This window comes from Propithecus coquereli, unplaced genomic scaffold (assembly GCF_000956105.1).
Source record: "Propithecus coquereli isolate 6110/MARCELLA unplaced genomic scaffold, Pcoq_1.0 Scaffold80, whole genome shotgun sequence".
Lineage (NCBI taxonomy): Eukaryota > Metazoa > Chordata > Mammalia > Primates > Indriidae > Propithecus > Propithecus coquereli.
Genome location: NW_012154174.1, coordinates 6,365,619 through 6,383,531, shown reverse-complemented (window position 1 = coordinate 6,383,531; position 17,913 = coordinate 6,365,619). Strand labels below are relative to the sequence as shown.

The window sequence follows — 17,913 nt, the reverse complement described above, 5'->3', positions numbered from 1 at the left end:
GGGCTATATCATAATTATGCTTTGAAGAGCCTGGAAAAAGTAGGCAGAAACAAAACATCCCATGCTGTGAAGGTCAGAGTAGTGAAGTGCCACCAGCTGTAGCTTCTTTGAGGGGAAGTACCTACTGCAGGTAAAATTGGAACTCTGTCTTCCGTCAACCTAGTGCACAAGTGGAGTAGACATGATGAACACTTTTCTCCTAAGCTGTGTGGTTTAACATATTACAAGTGATTTCACTTAACTCATAAGGAATCAGACATCCTTGTTCATTTTGATTGTTGTGATGGATTCTATTTAGATCCTAAACTTTCTCCTTCAGGAGCAGACTTTGTAGACTTACACATGGCTCTTGGTGTAAGTGTCAGTTCCTTCCACAAGTTGTAAGTTCTTTCTTTATCCTGATGGATCATCTGTCTACATGAAGGCAACTTTCTGGAGAGGAGAAGGAAAACCTCCCTGCAGGCAGTGGCCTTGTGTGGCCTGCAGTGTTGGTGCTTGCCACTCCTGAAAGCCCAGCTGCTGTGTTCTGATGGGAGCCTGGGTTTGCATTTGTTCCCCCCCAGCACCCAGGAAAACATCACCTCCTGGCAGGTGTTGCAACATCTCTGCTTCCTCCCAGCCTTTCCTAGCACAGTACAAGGGCATTTGCTGGGACAGAACAGGGGGCTTAGTGGACCCAAGCTTGTCAGGGCTCATCACCCTGCTTGCCACCTCTCCTGTCCTTCTCAGGCCCCAGGACTCTTCCGTGGCAGTATCAGTCACAGATTGCAGTGTGCGTCCAAGGGAGCGTCCCAGGAGACAGCCACTTAACGTGGTAGGAGTAGCAGGTGCCAAAAGGTTTATGCCTAAATGCTCGCCACAGACCACAAGTTCCCTGCTAGTTTGAGTGGCCTAACCTGTTAAGGCTGCTGATAAGGTGTATCTGTACTACTTCAGGGCGTGAAAATGCGAACAGCTGTGTGAAGTATGGTTTTTCGGGGTTTTGGCTGCTTCCTCTTTCCATACTAGGGATTGTGGGAAGGGAAGATAGCACGAAGAAACACACATGCTTCCCGGGTAAGGTAGCCCACCGTAGTGGGGGACGTGAGGTAGCGAAGGCACTTTCCACCTTCCGAACACTTTGCTTGCACGTAAATCTTTCTACTAGACTGAGGGTAGGGATCTGTCCCCAACTGTGGTGTTCAAGTAAGTACCAGTGAGGGCCTGGGGACTTTAGCAGTCACTGCAGGGGACTTTTAATTGTGGGATCTTACGGACAAAAGGGGATAGTTCCATATCGATGGTTCTATGGTTCTCTCCCCCCAGAAATACAGAGCTGGGACCCCCAGCTGACTGAGTACATTTCTCAGCATGTGCCAAGCACTTAGGAGGCAGGTGACGGATGTGCCAATTATCTGTATTCTGAGGTCTGGGCTCGCTTCGTACTCTAGCAACAGAGCTCTTCTCTATGTTGACAGGACACAATATGGGCTGGCTTTGGCACAGTGGCCATCGATGTTAGCATTCCTGACACACTGCTATTGAAAGCCTCAGTCTGCAGCCGAATTACGTGTCGACAGTGGTTTGACTGTAAAATGTCGTGGTGCTTGTTTGCATTCAGTCAAATACTTTGCACTTAAACATGAATTAAAGAGACAAATAAGTCAAAAGACTTCAGCAAAACCCAAAGTTAAATTTATGCCTATTCTTTATAATGGCATTCAGATTAAAGCCATCAAAATGCAAAATGCTGTGATTATACCCTTCTAGGGTTCAGGTTGGATTTCTTGCTCTATATTTCTACATCACTGTATTTGCAGTGATTTTGAAAGGGAGGAAAATGCATCAGAGGCATTGATTTCTTCTTTAACAAAAAAACTAAAATTGAGAAAATTCTTGAGAATGCAGCCATTTTGGAAATGTAGATAAAGAAGAAAAATGCTGAAGATTTGGGTGGTTTACAGAGCAGCATGATTTTGTAATTGCTGCCACCTACTGTATGTGGTTGATGTTTGTTTAAATTTAGGAAGTTCATGAAGGTGAGGCTGTTGAAATAGATAATTAGAGCAAGGTAGACATCATTAGTTTATAGCATTTCTTCTCTACCCTATAAGTGGCTCTTAATTACCGAGACAGCCGCCAGCTTTCATTCATTATCTTCAAGTGGATTTAAAGGTTTTTTGTTTTTTTTTTTTTCATTTTAAAGTTCCTTTGCCAAGGAACCTTCACAGTAATGCTGTAGAATGTGTTCAAAGCTTAACATGCTTGAGGACTTTTCTGAGCATACATGAAATAGGTTGTTCTAAGGAGTTTTGTTTTGTTCTGTTTTAATTTGTAGGAGCAACATTCTGGGGTTGGATTATAAATTAATTTCCATGAAAGAGGTGAAAATAGCGCTAGTGGAACTGATGTGAGTTGCAGCAGTTGACTTGAAAGACATTCTTTTATTAGTCCTAAAACAAAGCTTCAGATCAACCCGCTAGTTAAATGTAACAAGCAATATAGACTCTGAGTCAACAGAGACCCTTCTCTTTTATTAAGACCCAGCTGTCAAAGGGTCATTAGGTCCTTCCTGTGGAAAACAACTTGCCCATTAATGTTTGGGGTGGTCCCTTGACGGAATTTCTGAGTAAGTGCCGACATTTAGTTTTTGAAAGAATCTGAAGCTGGTGGGAGACTTGGATGTTGAGACTTACCACAAGTCATGTCTTCAACCTTAGCTTTTAGTCTTTGTTAAATACGCCACGGTGTTTGTTAGGAACGCTGCCGCTAGCTGTGTGAATTGTCCTATAGTGCCACTGTAAAAGATTCAGGAGCGTAAACTTCATGGAGATCCAATCGCTGCAACTGGGAAGAGGCTGCGGTCATAAAATGAATGTGCTTCTCTGGTGTGATGTTTTTGCCCTGTTGCTACTCATGTTATTTCTAGTGGCTCCTGGTCCAAGCTCTGGGGACGCCACAGTGAGGTGGACTTTTACTTTTTTTCTGCCTTAGGCTATTTGCTTTCTAGAAGAGAAGGCCAAGCAGGATCTCCTGAAAAGCCACTCTCTGATCTGGGTCGTCTCTCCTACCTGGCCTATTGGAAGAGTGTCGTCTTGGAATATCTCTACCACCACCATGAGCGGCACATCAGCATCAAGGCGATTAGCAGAGCTACGGGCATGTGCCCACACGACATTGCCACCACGCTGCAGCACCTCCACATGATTGACAAGAGAGATGGCAGGTGAGCACTGGGGCCCTGGGCTACCTTTCAAGCATCCCACACCAGACAGGGTCCCTGGAGGTCAAGTGCCATTCATTCTAGTTAAAGATAAGAGGTTCGCTAACAGTATTAAAACTTTTCTCCTTAAAAGAAAACATGAAATGACACCTTTTTGCGGGTTGTATTTCAATTTGCTGTGCCCTCTCCTTGATATGTTTTCTGATTTTTCCTAACACAGGTAAGATTAGTGCTAGCACGTGTCAGTATGTGAAGGTGAAATGAAATTTCAGCTTTTAATTGCACTTTGTTCTGCCTCATCACATGACAGATTTGTCATCATTAGAAGGGAAAAGTTGATATTGGGCCACATGGAGAAGCTGAAGACCTGTTCCCGAGCCAATGAACTTGATCCAGAGAGTCTGAGGTGGACCCCAATTTTAATTTCTAATGCTGCAGTTTCTGAAGAAGAGCGGGAAGCTGAGAAAGAGGTAATGATTGTCTTTATCATTCTAAGTTGTGTAACTTCAACCTTGTAGTATTCTTAAGCTAAGAAAGTCATTAACATCATTGTCAAAAGCTTGGTTATGTAGAGATAGCTTGTGAAATGATATGGCACTAATTTATTCTAACTGAGGTTGCATGGGAAGACATGATAATTTTATTGAATTGAGTATGAAAAATGCAACATTTATCATTGATCACAAAGCAGCATTTTTCACTACTGAGAGCATGTAATCAGATCAGATTTGATGTTGAGCTCCAAGGCTGCAGTGTCAATCGATTCTTTGTGTTTATGAACTTGCTTAAAGTGCTCCATGCCAGTGAGCATGTAATGTAGTGATAAAGGACTCAAATCAATTCGCTGCATCATTAATACTGCTAAATATCCCATGAAACCCAATCTTCTTTGATTCGTTATCCTAACTGATGCGAAAGGGTCCGGAGATGATGCAGCTGGAATTTGCGTGGCTGGCTGACTGTCCTGATCAGAACTGACTTGGGCCCCTTGCCATTGATCTCTGGAGGCTCTGGCTGCGTAGCTGCCCTCTGACCAGCCACCATTTTTACCCTCCCCCGCAGGCTGAGCGGCTGATGGAACAAGCCAGCTGCTGGGAAAAGGAGGAGCAAGAGATCCTGTCATCTAGAGCTACCAGTAGGCAATCACCTGCAAAAGTACAATCGAAAAATAAATATTTGCATTCCCCGGAGAGCCGGCCAGTGGCAGGGGAGCGAGGGCAGCTGATAGAGCTGTCAAAAGAGAGCAGCGAAGAAGAGGAGGAGGAAGAGGAGGAAGAAGATGAAGAAGAGGAGGAGGAGGAGGAGGAGGAGGAAGAAGAGGATGAGGAGGAGGAAGAAGAGGAAGAAGAAAATATTCAGAGCTCTCCCCCACGATTGACTAAACCACAGTCAGTTGCCATAAAGAGAAAGGTATGTGTCTGTTTAGATTTTCAGTCTGAGTCACTTTCAATCAAATCCTATTTGTCACTGCAAACGTTCTATCTATTAGTATCCGTTTCACTCTCTGTTCTTTGGATGTAGTTTATGTGTACCCAGTCCCACTGATCGTATATCATAATCGTTTATCTTACCGTCATGATTGTGTTTACTTTTTGAGGTTTTTTAGTGCTATGACAGGAAACCAGGACAGGCCAGCTTCCTAGTCTAGTAGTCACTGCCACCTGCTGGCCTGCAGGAGTAGAGTAAGTCAGGTTATAGGAACAGAAAGGGGCCCCAGAGAGCACTTAAACCACCCTTCAAGACCTAGAGAGGCCAGGAGATTTGTCCAAGGTAACCTGACTCATTAGAGACTGAACCAGAACCACGTGAGCACTCAAGACGCCAAGCCCACTGCTCCTGATGCCGTTTCTTTGTCTCGTTCTTGGCATAGAATGGCTACAACGTGTCTTAGACCCTTGATTTTGGCAGTGATGGTTTGCATTGGTGGCCAACTACCCATTATTTGAAATTTCTCGTGTCTTAATAGCGTGGGGGTTTCTCTAGATCTACCTTATCATCTCCAGTGGCACAGAAAGAGAATTGATTTTGTCCTGAGGTAATTGCTCACCCAGATACGATCTCTTTGTCCTCAGCATCCGTCTGGAGAGAGGATAGAGAGGGCTAAATACTGTTAGTACAGCCAAGACCAATAGAGATAACACAGTGTGCACTAAGGCTGTGCCCCAAGGCCATCCAGGACAGCGTCCGTCAGGGAACTTGCTGTTCTAACTCCCAGCTCAGTGCTCTTTCTTCCGAGCCTGGCAGTCTCCCAGTGGAGGTTATCTGTGGGGAGGTGCCAGGAAGGAGCATCCCATAAAGTGGACTGCAGGCTTATGAATAATGTTTGAATTCCCTACAAGGAGAATATATTCATGTATTATGTATATAATGAAAGAAACTTGTTCTAAAAACATCAAAAACCAGAATCATCTGAGGCACGATGTGGGATACTGCCACGTAAATGGACTTGACCTAAAGAAAATCAGTTCTTTATGTTGGCTACACTCATATTTAGGAAAATTCTAGTGGATTGAGGAGGGCAGGCAGGCTCGAGGGATTAATAACTATAAATGTTAAATTACAGAACACGATTAACAGGCTTATATGTGTTCTTCAGTGAACATTCAGAGCATTAAACATTCAGAGTGTTAAAAAGACATAGTAAATCTTGGATACAGTTTACCTGGAGGTTGGCATTTGACCAAGCATATGGAACCTTCTTTGCAGTGTATTTTCAACAATTTGGGGGGGCGTGGCATCAATTATTGACAGATTACGTTTCAGCAGCAAATCTACATGTTATTCCTCTATTTGAATTTTATATCATTAAATACTTTTTTGCTTGGGAAAATATTTTCTAATTGCAATGTGGAGAGTCATTTGTTGCCAACCTTTAGTGCGATAGAAAAAAATATTTCTTAGCCTAGGAGTTTGAGACTTACAGTGAGGTATGATTGCAATACCACACTCTATCTAGCCTGGGTGACAGAGCTAGACCCTGTCTCAAAAAAAAATGTAATTTAATTTAAAAAAAGAAAAAATATTTTCTCTATAAATAAGACATCTTGCATGTCTTTTAACTTTCTTAGCTGCCTTCTATGTTAAAATATTTTGCAAACTTATCAGTTGCTCACATCTGAGCAGCCACCAACACATGACTCTGTTGACATTTTAACAGTAGAATGATGCTTTCTTCAAGTACCCTTTCCTTTCCTTTTCATGGTTCCTGAAGTCCTGTGAAATGGGAACAAGTAGGCTAGTCTTGTATCATATTCCCATAGTGCTCTGCATGTAGTGGGCACTCTTTGAACATTACGAAGTATTAAATGGGTGACCTGATGGCTAGTTAATCCTGCACCATTTGTAGAAACAGTGTAATCTGTGGTGACCATAATGTCTGTGATGTGCAGGGTATTGAAGCCAGCAAGTACCACTTGGAAAATACATGCTAGAAAAGCAAAGCTTAGCTTTTAAAATCTCCAGTCAAGCTGCTAGGATGTTCCCTCTCAAAGCATCTGCTTGAGTAAACAACTGTTTTATTTGGAAAACACTTGCCTGTGTAGTTGGAGCCCGAGAGGGATGTTAAACATCAAATGGAAGGTTAAGTACAAAGGCATTACAGAAGTCTTTACGTGTAAGATTCTCAGACACGCGTTCCAGTACATGTTTGCTGCATGTCAGCTCAACCATTTAATTTCTCATGAGCTCTTATGTATTATGTTTGGAATTAATTTCAGAGGCCTTTTGTACTAAAGAAGAAAAGGGGTCGTAAACGCAGAAGGATCAACAGCAGTGTAACAACAGAGACCATTTCTGAGACGACAGAAGTACTGAATGAGCCCTTTGACAACTCAGATGAAGAGAGGCCAATGCCACAGCTGGAGCCTACCTGTGAGATTGAAGTGGAGGAAGATGGCAGGAAGCCAGTCCTGAGAAAAGCATTCCAACATCAACCTGGGAAGAAAAGACAAACAGAGGAAGAGGAAGGAAGAGACAATCATTGCTTTAAGAATGCTGACCCTTGTAGAAGTAAGTAGAGCAATTATAAAAACCTTACCCTCGTGAATGTCTGTGTGACCTGCTGCCAAAGAGCAGGCTCCTGTGAGGTGGTACCGAGGCACCGGAAGTAAGTGCTCGTCTGTCCTTTCTCATCCATAAAAGTGTCTGTCCCTTCTTCCTGGAATTGTATTTTATGTTAAACAACTTCTAAGGCCAGAACATTCCTCTAGATGGGTCCATCTTACTTTCCAGAAATTAGCTTATCCCCAAAACTTTGAAGTCTGTCAGTAAGAGGCACATTGCATTTCCTTGATTCTGGTATGTATTTTTTTCCACATTTTGTATTCCTGAAATCATGATATATATTATTATCAATGTGAGCATTGAATGTGATGATTTCTTTTCTCCTGGAAAACAAATATTAGTAAATTAATGATCCACCTTATAATCAGTAGTATCTTAGTATTTACTGCTATCGAGAATCATCTAAACTTACCCACACCGTCAGTGTTAGCTTTGGTGATATAGAATAATGTTGAAGTCAGGAAACCGTCCTTCCTTTTAAGTTGGCAAGGACATCCCTACCTCGTCCTCTAAAAAAACACCAAATTTAGAGGCAACCATCCCTCGCCTGTCAGGTTGGGAACTTGTGTCCCCAGCTGTATCATGAGCATTTATGGGACAGTCTCTATAGCTGAAAAGACTGTTCAGAACTTAATTCCAGTCTGGGGAACAGGCCATCTCATTTCCCTGGCCACCACAGGTATCACTTAGCTTTTGAAAACCACAGTTTTCGGAACATAAGTGAGCATCTTCTTAACTTCCTTAATTAGCAAGAACATTCTTGCTGCATACAGGGTTTTGCTGAGGGAGTGACATCTTACCCTGGGTATAGAGAAACCAAGCCTTGCTTATTCTTTGGTTTTTTTCAACAAATGAACATACAGTGAACTGCAGTGCAGTGAGAGGTTTTTTTGTTTTTGGTGGAAATGGAGCCTAATTTCCACTTTCTGGCTGTCTTCTCAGGAGCCTATAAGTGAGTTATCACCACCTTCATTCTACACTTTGTATCATTTACCTTATTATTTACCTTTAAAAATTCTAGATGGTATATTGTACCTGATTTCTTTCAGGGTCTTCTTTCTTAAAAATAATTATCAGAAAACTCATCTTCTGATTTAGGGAGGTGTTCCTATGAAAGCTGGTGGGTCCAGTAGCATGTGGAATAAGAATGTGGTATTTGGGGCGTTGACATGGCTGTTACCTGCCATTGTGAATAGATATGTCCTAAAATGACTGTTAACTCAGGCATAGTACTTGGCACTTCTGCAGGAACTGTTCTACATCATATATGCATTTCAGCTAGTCAGTCTGAATGTAGTGCTTGCAGGTAAGTTTACCTATAATCCTTTTATTACCTAAAGGAGCTACAGCTTACCCTGCTGTGTGCTGATTGAATTAAAGATCGCTGCATTCTGGCAAAAAGGATATCTGTTCCATGTTGACTGTTAGATCTTATTTTTATTTTCCCAAATAGTATTTCTAATAAGGCTATTGTTCTTTATAAAGCTTTTCTTTTAAATTGACCACTGATTCTAGGAGATTAATGTGGTCTTTAATCTTCTAAAGGTCTTAAGAATACTTGAGTGTTTTATACGTATATTTATGTACACATTTATTTGCTTATATTTATGTAAATGTATACATATTTATATTCATATGTGCATATAGGTACAGGAAAAATAAAGCAAGCTGAACTGAAATGAACTTCATGATTATGGTTTGTTTCTAATTGTCTTTAATATTCAAACCTTACATTTGAGCAGCATACTGGTCCAAAATTCAGTGTGGAAAGAACTAGTGATAAAAAGAATACCTGTATCTTAAATGTTCAATAATTTGATAGTAATTACATTACAGTTTGTGTCATGCAAAAATAATGATCCTAAAAATGATGATTACAGACGCATTTGTTTTGGGTATTTAGTTTTTTATTCATTTGTTTCAGAGATACACAGTTTATTTTTATGCCAGAGAGAACATTCAAATCAAAGTAAATAATGTCATCTGAGATCATTTAAATCCAGTAAATGTCCACAAACAGAAGTTTACTTTCTCAGGGTAGGATATGCGAGTTAGGCTTCCAGTAATTTTTCCAGTACAGTGATGATTTGGATATAAGCTAGCATTAATCCTTTTCCTCTGTATTTCCTAATTCAAAAATGTTCAAATTGATTTTTTTGCACCGTGAAACTCCAGGTTTTGCATCCGAGAGTGTCTTGTTTATGAAACTCAAATAAGTTTATTATAGTTGCCCGTACCCATGTGTTCCCAATATGTTCTTTTCCCAGGCCTAGGTTATTTACTTGGTTTATACCACAATATTACTCTACATTAGTCTTGATTATGTCTTTACCATCGGCTCTTAAAATGCTAAATTGAAAGCAGTGTTTGCTAATTAATTTAAAGGAGTGAATTCAAGTTATAGTTATATTTTCTAAGACTTTGTTTTTCTTCCTTCCCCTGTCTCTTCACTAAGACAATATGGATGATGATGCAAATAACTTGAAAGAAGGCAGTAAAGACAATCCTGAACCTCTAAAGTGCAAACAAGTGTGGCCAAAAGGAACAAAGCGTGGTCTATCTAAGTGGAGGCAAAACAAAGAGAGGAAGACTGGATTTAAACTGAATTTGTACACCCCGCCGGAAACGCCCATGGAACCTGATGACCAGGTAACAGTGGAAGAACAGAAGGAGACTTCAGAAGACAAAACCAGCCCCACTCCCATCGGGATTGAGGAGGAGGTCAAGGAAACCGTGGAAGCCCTGCTGCCCCAGGATGAGAACAGGAGGGAAGAAGCGTGTGCACCTGTGAGTCCAAACACATCACCAGGTGAAAAGCCAGAAGACGATCTAATCAAACCTGAGGAGGAAGAGGAGGAGGAAGAAGAGGAAGAGGAAGAGGAGGAAGAAGAAGAAGGAAATGTAGAAAAAGACCCAGATGGTGCTAAAGATCAGGAAAAAGAGGAACCAGAAATCTCCGTGGAAAAAGAAGACCCTGTGCGTTTGGATGATCACGAGGAGGAGGAGGAAGAGGACGAAGAGCCATCTCACAACGAGGATCACGATGCAGACGATGAAGACGACAGTCACATGGAGTCTGCTGAGGCGGAAAAGGAAGAACTCCCAAGAGAAGCCTTCAAAGAAGTACTGGAAAACCAGGAGGCTTTTTTAGACGTTAGTGTTCAGCCTAGTCGTTCGAACCCAGAGGTCTTGATGGACTGTGGTGTAGACCTTGCAGCTTCTTGTAACCGTGAGCCTAAGGAGCTTGCTGGGGACACCGAAGCTGCTCCTGAATCTGATGAGGAGCCCCCGGAAGAACAGGCACAGAAGGAGGACCAAAAGAACAGCAAAGAAGTGGACTCTGAGTTCAAAGAGGGAAACACAGCAACCATGGAAATCGACTCTGAGACCGTCCAGGCAGTTCAGTCTTTGACCCAGGAGAACAGTGAGCAGGACGACACCTTTCAGGATTGTGCTGAGACTCAAGAGGCCTGTAGAAGCCTCCAGAACTACACCCATGCAGACCAAAGTCCACAGATTGCCGCCACGCTGGACGATTGCCAACAGTCAGACCACAGTAGCCCGGTTTCGTCCGTCCATTCCCACCCTGGCCAGTCAGTACGTTCTGTCAACAGCCCAAGTGTCCCTGCCCTGGAAAACAGCTATGCCCAAATCAGCCCAGATCAAAGTGCCATCTCAGTGCCATCTTTGCAGAACATGGAAACCAGTCCAATGATGGATGTTCCATCAGTTTCCGACCATTCGCAGCAAGTCGTAGACAGCGGATTTAGTGACCTGGGCAGTATCGAGAGCACAACTGAGAACTACGAAAACCCAAGCAGCTATGATTCTACTATGGGTGGCAGCATTTGTGGAAATGGCTCTTCACAGAACAGCTGCTCCTATAGCAACCTCACCTCCAGCAATCTGACACAGAGCAGCTGCGCTGTCACCCAGCAGATGTCCAACATCAGCGGGAGCTGCAGCATGCTGCAGCAAACCAGCATCAGTTCTCCCCCGACCTGCAGCGTCAAGTCTCCTCAAGGCTGTGTGGTGGAGCGGCCGCCGAGCAGCAGCCAGCAGCTGGCCCCGTGCAGCATGGCTGCTAACTTCACCCCGCCGATGCAGCTGGCCGAGATCCCCGAGGCGGGCAATGCCAACATTGGCTTATACGAGCGAATGGGTCAGAGTGATTTTGGGGCTGGGCATTACCCACAGCCGTCAGCCACCTTCAGCCTTGCCAAACTACAGCAGTTAACTAATACACTTATTGATCATTCATTGCCTTACAGCCATTCCGCTGCTGTGACTTCCTATGCAAACAGTGCCTCTTTGTCCACACCGTTAAGTAACACAGGGCTTGTTCAGCTTTCTCAGTCTCCACACTCCGTCCCTGGGGGACCCCAAGCACAAGCTACAATGACCCCACCCCCCAACCTGACTCCTCCTCCGATGAATCTGCCACCGCCTCTTTTGCAACGGAACATGGCTGCATCAAATATTGGCATCTCCCACAGCCAAAGACTGCAAACCCAGATTGCCAGCAAGGGCCACGTCTCCATGAGAACCAAGTCGGCATCCCTGTCACCAGCCGCCGCCACCCATCAGTCACAAATCTATGGGCGCTCCCAGACTGTAGCCATGCAGGGTCCTGCACGGACTTTAACAATGCAAAGAGGCATGAACATGAGTGTGAACCTGATGCCAGCCCCAGCCTACAATGTCAACTCCGTGAACATGAACATGAACACTCTCAATGCCATGAATGGGTACAGCATGTCCCAGCCGATGATGAACAGTGGCTACCACAGCAATCATGGCTACATGAATCAAACGCCCCAATACCCTATGCAGATGCAGATGGGCATGATGGGAACCCAGCCATATGCCCAGCAGCCAATGCAGACCCCGCCCCATGGTAACATGATGTACACGGCCCCTGGACATCACGGCTACATGAACACAGGCATGTCCAAACAGTCTCTCAATGGGTCCTACATGAGAAGGTAGACAGTGTGGGCAGTCCACAAAACCTACCGGGCATCACTATTGGATTGATCTGCACAAATACCTTTGAAGAGTACGATTTCAAAACCAGCAATTGGTGTGAATGCAAAAACATTTGTTGGCACCATTTATTTAAAAAAAAAAAAAAAAAAAAGCTGTATGCAGCAGAAAGCCTTATACAAGTTGTTTTTCTTTTTTCCTTTTTCTTTTTTGGTACCTTTGTTTCTGTTACTTTTATATAAAATTCTCTGCAAAGGAAGGCCTCTCTTTGGACTACACTTTGGAGGCAGCCACTCACTGTGCCTGCTTCCATTAAACAATGTGGATATCAAGCCCCCCCCCCAAATTATCTGTTATAATATTGAACCTAGAGCTTTTTTTCCTTCCTTGTCCACTCCATGTAAATGCCTTTAGCATTTCAGTTATTGTATATTTTGTTTAAGGTGACACTTCAGCATGCCGCTAATGTCTTTGTTAGTGACAGTGCATTTTGTAGTACTGTACAAGTGTTGTGCTAACAGTAAGCCATTTCTTAAGTTTTTTGCCTTGATTAGGGTGCCCTAATTTGAGGGTTTAAAAAAAATACTATATTTTTGTTAATTATAAAACTGTAAAGAGCTATAAAAGCTATTCCCATTTGGTTAGTCAAAAGGGTTTTATTGCTAAATGTTTGGTGTAAAGTTGAGACCCTTTTCCATTTTGGTGACAGATTTCTTTGGGGAAAAAAGGCAGCTTTCTGTTTTATAAATGCAGACTTCTGTTTATTGAATGAAGCATATCTCAGTGTTTATCTGTCAGGTTTTGAAACATTTCATATATGTCCAAATACTTGGCAGGATTTAAAAAAAAATAGTGAATTTGGTGTAAAGTTGCTATTTTATGGAAATGCCTCTAACTTTACATTTTCATTCCATCTGTAGATTTTTCTATCTTTATAAAATATTGGAGTTATTTTTTAAGGAAAAATAGAAAAGTAGCTTGTGAATAGCTCAAACTAAGCTTACAAATCGCATGTAAAAAAGCAAAAAAGTTATTTGTGTCTGTTTATATTGCTTCCTTTTTTGTAGCCTTTGTACCTGTACAGGGTGACAGTAAGGGCCAAGCAGGAGAGGCGTAATCCTTGTATAAAATAGGAGCCAGCGACACTCTTGTATTTATCTGTTCTCTTTTTAGTCAGTCACTTCAAAAAAACAAAACAAAACAAAACAAAAAAAAACAAAAAAAAAGCTGTACATTTTAACATAAAATAAATTATGATGAGCCATTTTTAGCCTCTTGTGTCCTGTCATATTATGATTGATAGAGAATGACCAATTGAACTGTATCATGTGTCACATCTCAGAACACATACACATTTTGGGAAAATAAATTATTTAGTGTAAATTGGAGTTATGAGATTTTCTGATTTGTTTTGACTTTGGGGGAGGGGTTGGCAATAAATAAGAGTAATATCTAATAAAACCATCACATATACCAAATACCTATTTAATAAATTAATTTATAATGGATTTTAATGCTTTTCATGAAAGTTTATTTTATGCTAGTGCATACCTTCTGTATGCCAATCATTGTCTTTAAAATAAAGTGAAATTGTTTTTTTCTTTTTGACTTTGATCTTCATTTGCAAAGAGATCCAGTTGCCTCATTTGCACAGTCTGTGTAAACACCCCTTAGAGCCCAGCAATGTGGTAGCAAACTTCATTTTTATAAAGATTAATGCACAAAAAGCACCCAATTTGGGATTGTATGTTTGAAAGATCATTTTCTTTTAGAAAGTGTGGAAGTTTTGCTCTGTTATGAATGATTGTATGGTTTTTTTTTTTAGAATCTAAAGTTTAGACCCTTCCCCAAAATGTGAATATTCACGAACATTATTTTATGGCGTTCGGAGAAAGTTCTGTCTGAGTGTGGAAACATTTGATTCTGAGTGCTTGACTTGGTGCCCACGTGAAACTGGCCCGTTAAGCTCTCCAGCCTCTAAACTTGGGTGCTCGCAACTCTCCTGTTTAAGCAAGTCACTACTTTCACACCCCTTGGAAGAAAAAAAGTTGCTTTTGCACTATGAGTTCAACGCAAAATAGGTAGGTGCCTTACAGATCATAGACACAAACCTTAAAGTGGGCTCAGACTGAAAAGGCAGGATAACACGCACACACCAGGTGAAAGGCCCCGTGTAGACGGAGGAACCCAGCGGAGTTTTTTGCCTCATACTCTCACCCTGATTATTTTCCCTCTCAGTTACAAAATAATATCGGGCGTAGTATCAAGATTTTATCTTTTAGTCCCTTCCTTGCATGACTGCAAAGTCAATGGAGTAACATCTGTAGTAGCTGAGGAAGGGCTTCCAAGGGGACACAAGGGCTGTTGGCACAAAAGGAGAAGAGAACCTTTAAGGTGCTGTGCGGGTAGGAAGGGGGACCTGCCATCGGCCGCAGAGCGGGAAATGCCGCTGCGCTGCTCGCACGGATCCAGTGTGTCAGCTCAGGACTGGCCAAGGACTGGGCAGCCCAGTGGGCCAAACACTGAGCGAGAGGCTGCCCGGGCGGGGCCTGGCAATGGACTGATGGGGAAGCCATGCAGAGCACGGAGCCTCCCACAGGCCCCATCTTGAAAGTGTCTCACATTTAGTCTCTTTCCTCTTGTGTTAACATTCCTTGGGAGCTGAGATTCCCCTGTGTGTGTGTTCCCTCTGGCAGTAGCCTGCTAATCACCCCCTTTGGTTTATGACATGTCTGGGTCCCATTGTCCCCACACCCAAAGTCCCAGTGATTACCCCAGACCGGGCAGACCAGAATGTAAGAACATTACTGGGGACACCCTGTGCTTCACAGGCTCCCGGAGGACGGCAGCAAAGCCAGGTTTGGGTGCCCCTCTGCCGGCCCCAAGTGCCAGCGTTGCTTGATGGGACAGAAAGGCTCAGCAGAGGAGAGAAACTGCTGGTCTGATAGGGCCTCAGAACACCCGGTACTCTCCTCATTCACTTGCTTTCCCTGGAGAAGTCAGTGCAGCCCTGAAGGTGACACCAAGGGTTTGGAAAATAGGAACTTGGACTCATCAGAACCGAAATGTAGTCAACATTAGGATGGAATTCATTAACAGACCACATCTTTTAAAACCATTAATGTGTCCTTTTTTTTACTTTATAAGAGTTGTAACAAGTGGTTGTCAGTTGTCAGCCTCATTTTTTTTTTTTTCCTTGAGACAGGGTCTCACTCTGTTGCCCAGGCTGGAGTGCAATGGCCTGACCATAGGTCACTGCAACCTCAAACTCCTGGGCTCAAGTGATCCTCTCACGTTAGCCTCCCAAGTAGCTGGGACCATAGGAGCACACCACCACACCCGGCTAATTTATTTATTTATTTGTTTTAGAGATGGGGGGCTGGTCTCAGACTCCTGGCCTCAAGCGATCCTCCCTCCTCGGCCTCCCAAAGTGCTAGGATTATAGACATGAGCCACCACGCCAGTCTCAGCCTCACTTTTTTTTTTTTTTTTTTTTTGAGACAGAGTCTCACTCTTTTGCCCTGGCTAGAGTGCGGTGGCGTCATCCTAGCTCACAGCAACCTCAAACTCCTGGGTTCAAGCGAGCCTACTGCCTCAGCCTCCCGAGTAGCTGGGACTACAGACATGTGCCACTATGCCTGGCTAATTTTTTCTATATATATTTTTAGTTGTCTGATTAATTTCTTTCTATTTTTAGTAGAGACGGGGTCTCGCTCTTGCTCAGGCTGGTTTCAAACTCCTGAGCTCAAACAATCCGCCCGCCTCGGCCTCCCAGTCTCACTTTTTAATAGCTCAAGTGGTACCTACCCAGGCATGAAGCCTTCGGCCTTCCTTGCCAACATTCTATTCTAGAATTAAAGATTCACAATATTGTCACAAAGAGTTTTCACAGTCTTCCCACGTGATCCACACACACACACCGGTACAGGAGGGCAGTTGTTTCCAATTTACAGATCAGGAGATTGAGGCTCAGGGAAGCTAACCTAATTGCCCGATTACACCCAGCCAAAATTTGTAAGCTGAAACAAACCTGGGTCTCTCCAATCCCAGCTTTTTTCCTAAAACACTGTTACACTGTGAAAAGCCCTAACTTGTCACCTCTCTGATTTAAAGGCTTAGCTAATGAATACTCGATGCTGTAAAAACTGTTAAGTGCTACATAAATACAGGTTCCTTTGCTGTTGCAAGCCAGCCTTGGTCTGCAATCAGTCTTAGATACTCAGAGTTCAAGTGCTGTTATTATGAAGCCACACCTTCAGTTTCTTTGTACCCAGACTTCCATAATTCCTCCTGCCTTCGGTTCCTTTTCCTGCGTCTTCCTCCTGCACCCAGGCCTAGCTCTGTGCATTGAGGACACTCGGGCCTGGGGCGTCCTCTCTCTTTTCTCTCGTATTCTCATCTACTATGATTTGAAATTCCACCTCTCTACAGAAAACACCAAGAATTATATCTCCAGTCATGAACAGTCCTCTGAGCTCGAGGTAAAATGGCCTGGGACACCTTTTGCATGTCCTCTGAACAAGACATGACTCAGCTGGTGATTTCCAGCCCCTCCCCTATTCCTGCCTTCGTCGGCCCCATCTGGGTACGAAGGCACCGCCAAGGAACCATTTCTCCCTCCCCTCGGCAGGGCCTGTCCATTTCCCAGGATAACTGCAGAATAATCTTGAATACTGATCCCCTGGCGCTGCCAGTCCAGGCTACCTCCCCGTGTCCTGTCAGCCATTCCAGCAGCCTCCCTTTTTAACTCCCTACGACCCATTCTCCACACACTTCAGCCAAAGTGATTTTTTTCTTTCCAGAGTGATCTTGAAACAGATCATACCGCTCCCCTGCTTACAACCCTTCAGTGGCTTCTCTTTGCACTTGGAATCAAATCTAGTCTCCGCCCCTCTCCTTCCACCCGCCTCCCACCCAGGGGCTCACTGATGGGCAGAGTTCCTCAGCCTAGAATGTTCCCTCCCCATTTGGAAGGTGCACGCCTTCAACTCGAAGCTTACCCTGTTCCTCAGAGAGACCTTCCTCTTCCACCTGGTCTGAGGTGGGTTTCTTCCCCACTTTCCCCACCTCTCTCCCCCTCAGTACCATTTCCCTCATCTCGCTTTATCACAGCCTGCATTTTCAGTTTGACTTTTGGCAAGTGGCAGGTTCTCGATGAATACTTGTTGACTGAATAAAGATACCCCCCTTTTCAATCTTAGCACCAAGACGTACCAATTCACTGCACATTTATATTTCCATTTCATCTTTGCCTTTTTGCTTTGCAATCCCTTTGCATGCTCAGGTTTTAAAATGTATTGGAAGACCAACGTTGTACTGTGAGGGAGTCTCAGGGGAAGCTCCGCTGTGTGCACGGTAATACGAGGGCCCAGATTCCTCCTAGGCCGAGGTGACTCTCGGAGCGGGCTCTGGGCAGTCCCAGGGAGCCAGGCCCAGCCACAGGGGGCCGGGCTGAGCACAAGTCCTCCCCTGTGACAGGTCACAGGGTGACTCTGAGTTGACTTTCCACACCTGCCGAGCCCCCCGGACTCTTCTCCATCCAGCACTTCCTCTCATCCCGCGGGAAACCACGACCAAACTGGAGGCCTGGGCCCCTGTTCGTATTTCCCAGCAGGCCCTGCTCACTCTATGTCGCTTCCTCCAGGCCGCTTCCCTTTCCGGTG

General features: G+C 43.8%; 1 protein-coding gene across 1 annotated transcript in view; it reads left to right on the top strand.

The window, feature by feature from the left end:
* Positions 1-13,849, top strand: part of KAT6B (K(lysine) acetyltransferase 6B) — a 195,387-nt gene extending 181,538 nt beyond the window's left edge. Inside the window, exons 14-18 of the mRNA XM_012663343.1 lie at positions 2,974-3,205; positions 3,513-3,672; positions 4,265-4,612; positions 6,919-7,210; positions 9,720-13,849. Coding sequence (XP_012518797.1) covers positions 2,974-3,205; positions 3,513-3,672; positions 4,265-4,612; positions 6,919-7,210; positions 9,720-12,253 — 3,566 coding nt within the window. The 3' untranslated portion in view covers positions 12,254-13,849. The remainder of the gene's footprint in view (positions 1-2,973; positions 3,206-3,512; positions 3,673-4,264; positions 4,613-6,918; positions 7,211-9,719) is intronic.
* The last annotated feature ends 4,064 nt before the right edge of the window (positions 13,850-17,913 follow it).